The sequence below is a fragment of the Carassius carassius genome, chromosome 35 (genome assembly GCF_963082965.1).
Source record: "Carassius carassius chromosome 35, fCarCar2.1, whole genome shotgun sequence".
Taxonomy (NCBI): Eukaryota; Metazoa; Chordata; class Actinopteri; order Cypriniformes; family Cyprinidae; genus Carassius; species Carassius carassius.
The window spans coordinates 17521531-17531255 of NC_081789.1; the positions used below are offsets into that span (position 1 = coordinate 17521531).

General features: G+C 37.8%; 2 protein-coding genes across 2 annotated transcripts; both read right to left on the bottom strand.

Annotated features, from left to right (window-relative positions):
- Positions 1 to 1422: 1422 nt before the first annotated feature.
- c1qtnf9 (C1q and TNF related 9) lies at positions 1423 to 3025 on the bottom strand. Its single transcript, XM_059524132.1, has 3 exons — positions 2762 to 3025; positions 2493 to 2555; positions 1423 to 2288 (listed from the first exon to the last, which is right to left on the bottom strand). Exons 1-3 carry the CDS (start codon positions 2946 to 2948, stop codon positions 1519 to 1521), a joined length of 1020 nt encoding a protein of 339 aa, XP_059380115.1. The 5' UTR covers positions 2949 to 3025; the 3' UTR covers positions 1423 to 1518.
- Positions 3026 to 6856: 3831 nt separating this feature from the next.
- On the bottom strand, positions 6857 to 9280 carry tagln3b (transgelin 3b). The gene is made up of 5 exons (XM_059524133.1): positions 9154 to 9280; positions 8382 to 8598; positions 8115 to 8289; positions 7770 to 7872; positions 6857 to 7635 (listed from the first exon to the last, which is right to left on the bottom strand). Exons 2-5 carry the CDS (start codon positions 8559 to 8561, stop codon positions 7494 to 7496), a joined length of 600 nt encoding a protein of 199 aa, XP_059380116.1. The 5' UTR covers positions 8562 to 8598; positions 9154 to 9280; the 3' UTR covers positions 6857 to 7493.
- Between the last annotated feature and the right edge of the window lie 445 nt (positions 9281 to 9725).

The following is a 9725-nucleotide window of genomic DNA, read 5'->3' on the forward strand; positions in this document are numbered from 1 at the left end:
GCAGAACTCACAAGAGTGGATGCCAGATGGTTGCTGTGCGGTTGCTGTAGTGGACCGAGTGTTTTTAGCTCAGTGCTAGGTGTTTGCTAGTTCTTGCTTGGCCCCATTACTTTGTGGTCCCCATTGTACATCCAAGATTATTTTAGCCATGCTTAATTTCCTTAACACTCACAGTGTGGGATGAGAACAACAACAACAAAAAAAACCTTCCCCAAAGGGTGTATTCAAATTCTCCAAGAAGCCTATGAGCCTGTAAATTACATTTACACATTTAGCAGATGCTTATCGAAATGTATCCCCTAGGAAATCAAACACATGAACTTATAAGGTAGTGTTGCTACCAGGTAAAGTCTCCCTTAAATCAAAATGGTCGATTTAATGGAATACTGCAATGTTTATTAGGCTATAAATGACTTCCCTGCTGAAAAATACAACAACCAAACTGCTAAAACCAGCCTAAACTGGTCATCCAGGCTGGCTAACCAGGCTGGGACACCAGCTAAAACCAGCCAACCAGCTTAGGCTGGGTTTAGCTTTTTTATGAATTTTTTTATGTTTTTTATTATTTTTTTTTTATTAATGTGCCCTCTTTAATCCAAAAATCTTAAATTTAAAACATTAATGTTATCTCCTCCTTGCAACATCTCTCTCTCTATCTCTTTCTCTCTCTCACTCCTTTCTCTTTTGTCGACCAACAGGAAGTTAGTATCATTCTGGTGAAATTATGATTCTTACATGTAATGTTCATCATGGTACTTTTCACAAAAGAACACAATTCTTTAAGTCTAAATACCATCACTAGAAGTAAAAAGTTAAACATAAGCTATAAACGAACTACACCACAGTCACATGACTTTAATGTCACCATCATTAAGCTTCTGACAACTCTTTCAGTCTTTAATAATTTTCCCTGAAAGTTTGAACAGTTCACGAGAGCATACTTATGAACACAATGAAGCTGTGAAAGCGGAGAAGTAAGAAAATGAATTTACCTGTTGAGGACATTTAATATTTCTGTAGTCACATTTAGCCAATTGTTAGCAACCGCCTTGTTCAAGACAAGGAAAAGCTTTATAAAAAAAATGCAAGGGGTATTAGATCATTTTATGTTGTAGAATAAAATGTGAAAATATCTTGAGCTTGCGTTAACCATGCACAGACCTTATTTTAGGCATTTAACTAAAAACCCATTGACTTCAGGATGACTGAACCATAAGTGCTAAAATGCTAACTTTTTGGAGTTTTGACTTACAAAAAATGCATTATCCTGCCTGCAGCACTCTAAATGGGAGAAAAACAATCTCAGCTTCTGTTTCATGCCGACTTTAAGCTACAGGAATGTTGTGATGTTTGCTTTAGCAAAAATACACAGAAACACATCATTTTTGTCACAAATGAATTTAAGAAACATAATGATTTACATTTTTACAGAATATTATGATGACATTTAGTGAATTTACAATATCTTATTTCAAAGCATGGTTTTGTACCACTAAATTCTAATTCGTAGCAGCGTTTTTAGGTTGCAAAGAGGAGAAAGCCAGAAAAAACGGTGTCGTCATCTTCATCTGCATATAACCCATTAAACAGCAGTTTATCAGCCACTTGCAACCACACTTTGTCTCCGGTTTCCAGTTCTAGGACTGCTCCTCCAGAAGCCTGGTCCTCACCACCTTGATAGCTGTCCATAGTGTAGATCACTCGCTGCCCATTCTTCATCAGGACCACTTTTACATTGCGAGAGAACACAGTGATATAGTAGGTGAAATAATACACTCCTCTGATGGCACAAGTAAAGCGGCCAGTCTGAGGATCATAGTGTCCCTGACGGTTATAGATGATTTTATCAAAGAGAATTGGAGTGTTAGCAGCAGGTAATTTGGAGCTTTCGCTCAGTCTGGCTGAGAAGGCACTTTTTGGTATCTCAGGCATGTCCCCCTTTGGGCCTTGTTCCCCAATGTCCCCTTTTGACCCTTTCTCACCACGAACACCAATGCTGCCTTTGATACCTGGATGGCCGACTTCACCTTTTGGGCCTGGTCGCCCTGGAGGCCCCAAAGGACCCTGTATGCCCTTGTCTCCCTTATAGCCAATGTCTCCTTGTGGTCCCACAGGGCCTGTAGGACCCACGTCCCCTTTGATGCCCTGTGGTCCTGGCAAACCAAGTTCTCCCTTCTGACCTTTTAAACCCAATGGCCCTGGGAAGCCTTGGGGCCCCATTTTGCCAGGTGGACCCCTTTCTCCATTGTCTCCACGCTTCCCTTTCACACCAGCTATGCCAGAAACACCTAAAAAAGTAATAAACGGTAAGTAAATATATGATGAATATAAGTAACTAAAACTGATAAAAAATATATATTCATGTAAATATATTTTTGCATTTTTTAAAATATGTTTTGTACATGTTTTTTTATTTTATTTAAATAAATAAATCCAATTTTCTCTTCTTCCTATTATGGGAAGATTTAGAAAAAGACATTATTAATATTTACCAGGTTCTCCTTTATCTCCCTTTGGTCCTTCTTTACCAGTTGTGCCGCAAGTTCCTATATCACCTTTAGATCACATAAACAGTTGTATTTTTTGTATGTATCGTATGAAACACTTCTATTGCATGCAAGGAGGTCCATATCCTTTTGCCAAACCAAGCTTGTACTTTAACATGTAAATGTCAAATATTACTGCAAAATCTTGCCAAATAATTTTTTTTATAACATGGTTACTGATTAACTGGAGTCAAACATCTTTCTTTCATTCTTACCTCTATCTCCTTTATCACCTTTGGCCCCATCCCTGCCATCACGTCCTGGCATTCCATTGTGTCCCGGGTCTCCAGGGATCCCGGGGTGACCATACACACAGCCAGTGTTTTTGTCAGGAACGCTCTGCTCTGCAGCATTGACCAATACAACTAGAAAAAGCATACAAATCTGTGTGGGAAAGAGCATGGTCCTCTCAAGCACTACAGCAGCAGTAGTCCAAGAACAGTCTCTGTGTTTGAGGAAACCTAATGTGCACAAACATTTGAAGAGTTTTTTTTTTTAGAATTGACTTATTGCATACCTGCTATTTCATTGGTCAGAAAGTCATTGTTTAGATTACTTATTTTACCCAAATATGTTACACATCACCTGTGTCCTCTATTATAATTCCTTTTTGTATTTTAGCTTAGATAATATTCAACTTGAAACATGCTATTGCCCAATCCATATTGGCATAGAGTTTTGCTAACTAAACCCATTTATATTCATTAGATTGTGGAGTAAAGCTAATATTAAACTGAACAAACCCTCATGAAAGTCAGTCTGTCTGCCACTTCCTTGAAGGCTTTGGGATGTTATGTGACCAGAGAATCTTGTGCTTTAATTTGCCGTTATTGATTTGGTTGCTTTAGAAATGTTACTGAACAGTCGTAAAGTCAGTCTAAAGAGCATCATGTAATTCAGTGCTTAATGCATATCCATGACCATGTAGCTGCTTATGGGTGTTACTCAATCCTGATTAAATTTCCACTTTAGTGACACTGCAAATGCAATCCAACGCATCCCAAAGCTTGACCTTATGAATCCATTTGGTCTTAAGCTTTTGAAATATGTCATATCTGCCTTCCTCCCCACTTAAACATAAAGGTTTTAATTAGAGCTAAAAGGTTTCTATGGCCATTTAGGAGTAAATATTAACAGAGCTTCAATGTGCCACACTAAGAGAAACCTTTTTTTAGTATAGTTTATGTAAATTAAAATAATGTGATTTGACATCTTGCTAAATTAAATATATAAAAATAAGTTTAAACACATAGGTTATTATATGTAGACTTGATTCCATGTCTTGCTCAGACTCATTGTTTCGACTCATAAGATTTAAATATTTTGTCAGGAGCATTGTATTGTAATTTTGTGTTTTTGTATTTGATGAGGCATGGTTCGGTTTACTGTCACTTGGCGAAATTTTATTTCACAATCCAGTCATTTCAAAATGATTTTTTTGCGATAAATTTACCATGCAAATTTTGCTCGTATTCAGGTTGGTTAATCAAATTCATCACCTTGACCATCTGAAAGCTGTCTGGTTTGAAAGAAACTTCTGTGTGAGCGGTGCTTCATTAATCACTATTTTTCCACTAATGTGACCAACTTGTTAACCAAGTTCCAATGCTTTAGCAACTAGATCAATATCCTAATAACCCATAATGCAACAAGAACTTTTTTTTTAATCTATAAAGGACTATATAAGCAATTCAAGAACCTGAAGTATATTTAAAGGGTTACTCCACCCTAGGGTGACCACCTGCTAATAAGCCCAAGGGGGGACAAGGGGTATGTTTCTGAGGGACAATGTGGGACACTGCCTTGTCCGGCGGTGCCCGCACCCCATGGGCAGACTCACTGATAGTGGTTTACCCATTTCTAGCACATACCACCTTACATGGTATATTAATAATGTCCTATTCCCCTAAACGTGTAACTGCTGATGTATGCTCATGACAGAATTGACAAATGCACTTCATCTGTTTAGCTGTGCATTTATTGAATGAGCACTGTGCGATGTCTGAACTGATTGCAATATATATTTTCACTGTTTTTTTATTTTATTTTATGTAAAATCATTTTCTAACTGTTTTAAATTCATTTTAAATAAGTACAGTTTTAATAAAGTTTTAAAATTGCTTGTTTTATTCTTGTTATTCTTTTTCTTCATTATTATTTTACTTTCTTTTATGTAAAGCACTTTGAATTACCATTGTGTACGAAATGTGCTATATAAATAAACTTGCCTTGCCTTGCCTTCATCTTAACGATTTACTTTAGCTATTTTATTTATTTTTCATTACAATTTATTCACTTTAAATAAATTATAATATGAAATTATAGGATTAAAATGAATTGTAGTTGCTCAACACCACAGGAACAGTTAAAGGGAAAATAAGTAACTTTTTAGGTATTTTATTATCTAAAATCAATATTTTTATTCATAAATATGTCCACAATGGTGTACAAATACCTATGCCAATGTTTAAACTAATCCTCGTAAATGAAGAATTTATTATCTTTATATACATGGGACGGGTAGGTCAACGGAGGCTTCCATGTAGTTCCGCCATCTTGCAAAACTATAATTGCAGAGAGGGACAAAAAGTACTAAGCCAACGCGTTTCCACAACGCGTTTTCGGTCAGAGCCAGAAACGCAGGTGCAGAGCAGTGAGAGGCGCTTGAAACTGCACCGGCAAGTTTAAAAGTCTGGATTGCATTCTTATTATGGACCATACATATGCCACGCCACAGGAGAAGAAAACATCGTCGCCAAAACGAAGTGCTATTAGAAGACATCCTGTCAAAGCTTTTTGGTACATATCGCCTACCGTAGATGCAACGCGCATTTGAAAAAGCGAGGCGCTGGAGAGCAAAATTAGTTTGAATGCAAAATACAATTTCACCACTAGATGGGAGTAATTCCTACTTAGAGTCCCTTTAAAAAAAAAGTCTAAACTCACAACTCCAGAGGTTCACGGAACGAGAAGGGGGAGAGAGGATGGTGAACTTGCATGTTAGTAAAGGCAGGCGCATGAAAAAAAAAAACAGTTTGAAACAGGACACACCTTCTCTTTTTTAATTGTTGATGGCGGTGCCTCACTTTCTCCATTTTTCGAATCGTAAAGCGTGCATCTAAAAGTTCCTTCCCAGTGTGTCTGGTATGCACGTGCGTGCGCTGTCATGACAACCACGGAAAAGTTGACAACAACCTAGTCAGCAGTTCAACTGAGGGGTGAGTGTGGCAACAGTAGCGTGCTGAACTGTCAAGTAATGTTCGTTTGGCTGCCTGGGACTCGAGGATATAGAGCGACCAACTTTTTTTGAGCAAGCATTGATTATGCGTGAAACAGTCTCAATTTGTGGGAAGCATGAATTGGGCTTCAAACGCTGTGCTCGCACGCGCTACGCGGGACGGGTGGTCACCCTACTCCACCCCAAAATTAAAATGTTGTCATTAATCACTTATCCCCATGTCGTTCCAAACCCATAAAATTTAAGATATTTTAGATGAAAACTGGGAGGCTTGTGACTGTCCCATAGACTTCCAAGTAAATTTACACTGTCAAGGTCCAGAAAAGTATGAAAGACATCGTCAGAATAGTCCATCTGCCATCAGTGGTTCAACCATAACGTTATGAAGTGACAATAATTCTTTTTGTATGCAAAGAAAATAAAAATAATGACTTTATTCAACATTTTGTCTCCTCTGTCTCTCCGCATCACCGTAGCGCCATTTTGGAGAATATCCGCTGAACTGCGTACGCTCTTCTGTGTCAGCCACGACACAAGGATACATTTTCTATGTGTATTTTACGCTTTGATTTGAACGAAAACAGCTCATCCGTACAGCTTGGCTGACACAGAAGAGTGTGCGCTGCCAACATTTTCCAAAATAGCGCTACGGTGATGCGGAGAGACACAGAAGAGACAAATTGTTGAATAAAGTCGTTTTTTTCTTTGCATACAAAAAGTATTCGTCACTTCAAAAAATTGAGATTGAACAACTGATGGCGGATGGACTTTTCTGACAATGTCTTTCAAACTTTTCTGGACTTTGACAGTGTAATTTACTTTGCAGCCAGTGGGACAGTCACAAGCCACCTGGATTTTATCCAAAGTATCTTAAACTGTATTCCGAAGATGCACAAAGATTTTACGGGTTTGGAATGATATGGGGGTAAGTGATTAATGACAAAATTTTCATTTTGGGGTGGAGTATCCCTTTAAGAAACTCAAGTATACTTAACATTGTACAATATTCTTTAGGCTTAACTTCAAGCCATGTTACATTTTATTTTCATAAAAAACACATTAACCAATCATGTTAAGGTACCAATTTATTAAACATTTACATCAAACATGGTCATCAAAACCAAGCTTATGAAACTGACATGGAATGTTAACACACAACAACGATGGACAACACAAATTAATATATTTCTACATTTATGACTATCATTAATCTGCATACAGTACTTCTGGTTAGTATGTGCATTGACATCTTTTACTTTTTAATTTTTCCTATTAAAACAGCAAAAGAACTGATAATGATAACCCAGTAATAACGACAGGTGCACTACAGTATTTGGAAGGGCAAACGTTTGTCCTTTACTGTACATTCAAACACCGTGTAAACAAGTATAGTGTTGCTGTCTGTTATTTGGCATATCAACACACTGTCTGCTCATAGAGAATAATGCAGTTGTTTTGACTTGCTTAGATAAAACTTTTATCACTTTGCATACATTTACAAATCAATAAATATATTTTTATCACAAGCTGAGCAAACAAAACTTAAAATAGATATGCCTAGCATGCTCTAATATCTTAAAACCTCAATGCTTCATTACTAATACTGGTCCTATTCATCAAATATATGCACCATCAAGGAACACTGCTTGGTGAGGGCTGGGGTGAGAGGGTTTAAGGTCTTCTGGGTGTTGTTGGGCAGTAGAGTAGTTTTACATAATCTGCCGATGCATGCCGTAACCAGTCATGCCAGCCTGAGATGCCCCACGGTTACTGCCCATCTGTAAGCCAATCAGATTCTGACCCTGCCGCAATTGCTCCTCAGAAAACTCTCGCCGGTTGCCTTGAGATTTCCTGTCACATGAGATCAAAAAGAGTTCACATGGTACTGAGACACAACAAAATCTATTCACAAGTCCAACCAGTCAGGATTTAACACCCTGCTATGAATCAATCTGGCGGTAATCTCCAGAAATTGTCTTGCTCACCTGTGAAACCAGTCCCGGTTACCCCGGTAAAGTCCATCGTCTTTTGTGAGAGCGACGCCACCCAGGGCCATTAGTGTTCTCTGGACAGCTGCCATGTCTTTTCCTTTAACCAAGGGAACCAACAAGCACTGAAGTGGCTTTGGCAACACACCAAGAACGCAGCTTATATTGCTTTATAGGATGATGAACTGTAGTATGCAAGGCCTGACTGATTAAAAGCAATCTTTCAAAACAATTCAAACTGATATATACATTTTCTACAGCGGTTTGCTTTTACAAGCACCATTGTAATTCCAAGTCCATGAAGTGCTGTTCCAGAACTCATAAAAGCAAATTTTACAGTACCTTCCCACAAGTCCACTGTCTGAAAAATGTCTGTGGTTATCACTCCGTAAGCTTCAGCTGCCTGCAGGAACTGGGAGATCTTTTCCATCTGCTTAAAGGCCATCTGAGTCTCTGGGATCTTCTTAATAGGCTCCTTACCACGCGGATACAAACTGTTAATGAGTCTACAGAGGATCTGCAGACATGGACGAATGGGGGGTTAGTGATAAATAATGATGAATGGAATCATGTTGGAGTGATATTGTACTGTAACTGGTATTTACTCACAGTGCCATCCATTAGCCAGATCTGAAAGTTTTGCCTCCCTGGCTGTGGCTTCTCTAGATTTCCTCCACACTGAGTGACAATCCAGTCCACCAGCCGAGACTCTAGCTCTGGGTCATACTTCTGCTCGATCTTCTCCTGCACCTCACGGCTCAGTCCATAACTGGGTCCTCGGTTTGCCATGGTCAGTTAAAGAAGTCTAGGCCTTTACCCAGTATATCTAAAAACAACAACAAAAAATGTACACACAAGCTCAATCTGTACTACAAAGGGAAGAAAATATAAAGCTTTATAATTTTCCCTTTAGCAATTCTTCTTTTTTTTTGGTTACGGTAAACTAATTGTGTATAACATATTGTGAATATTAATTAAAACAATAATTAACGTATTATAAATATGATTTAATATTCCCTTATTATGATAACGGACTATCTACTGTATCATATATAAATCTGTATACATGAACACATGGACTGACAAGGGATTATATTGACCGGGGTGTGGTCCATGCCTCTGTTCCCATGCATGACTTTAAAGAAAAAAATATTTATAATAAGACATTTAGTAGTAATAATAATAATAATCCATGGGACCACTGCAATCATTCAAAGATTATTTACAGTCAAGTAGAGCATGCAGATGCAAAAAGAAAATGCATATGCGTATTTAACCCAAAATAGTTTTAAAATACTTCAAACAGTTACTGATAATTATTTAATTATATTTGCGTCATTATTATACAAATGATTTTTGTCAAGAATAAAGATTTACTTACTGCAAGCAGATGAGTGTCGTTCTCCTGTGCAGCGAGGTCAAATCCTTCCTGTTGTCAGATCTTAGAGATGCTGGACTGAAACATCCAGGCGGCGGGGGACGGGGCGTGGCTCAAACTTATGAATATTAATTAGCTTACGTCGGTAGCGTCGGCGTGACTTAATTAACATTCATGAGCAAAGAATTTTCGGCAGTGCTATTCGTAAACGTCGGGAATATCAAGAATGACACAAAATGGGCACTATGGAACAGAATCAGACTGCATTGCGATAAATATATAACAAAATCTCAATGTTAAAATAACGAGTTGTACCGGTTGTACCCAATAACACCTCCCTATAAAGTTAAATCGTATATCTTAATGCCAGGTTTAAGAAGATAAATGAAAAACGGTTTAAAAACTGACAGGGGAAAAAACGGTTCATTTACTCTTGTCCTCTCAGTAATAAATGACCAAGCTAATTTCCAATTAGATTAAGATGCATTACTAACGCATGCAAATTCTGCAGAGGAAAAAAAAGTGAGTAGCACGTGATAAACAGGAAAAACAAGTCATCTTTTGCTAAAATAATT

Coding starts and splice junctions, on each gene's coding strand:
- tagln3b (XM_059524133.1), bottom strand. CDS start 8,561: ATGGCAAACCGAGGACCCAGTTATGGACTGAGCCGTGAGGTGCAGGAG. Junction 8,290..8,381: donor TCTGGCTAATGGATGGCACT/GTGAGTAAATAC, acceptor CCATGTCTGCAG/ATCCTCTGTAGACTCATTAA. Junction 7,873..8,114: donor GACAGTGGACTTGTGGGAAG/GTACTGTAAAAT, acceptor CCTTGGTTAAAG/GAAAAGACATGGCAGCTGTC.
- c1qtnf9 (XM_059524132.1), bottom strand. CDS start 2,948: ATGCTCTTTCCCACACAGATTTGTATGCTTTTTCTAGTTGTATTGGTC. Junction 2,556..2,761: donor AGGTGATAAAGGAGATAGAG/GTAAGAATGAAA, acceptor TGTGATCTAAAG/GTGATATAGGAACTTGCGGC. Junction 2,289..2,492: donor GGGAGATAAAGGAGAACCTG/GTAAATATTAAT, acceptor TTACTTTTTTAG/GTGTTTCTGGCATAGCTGGT.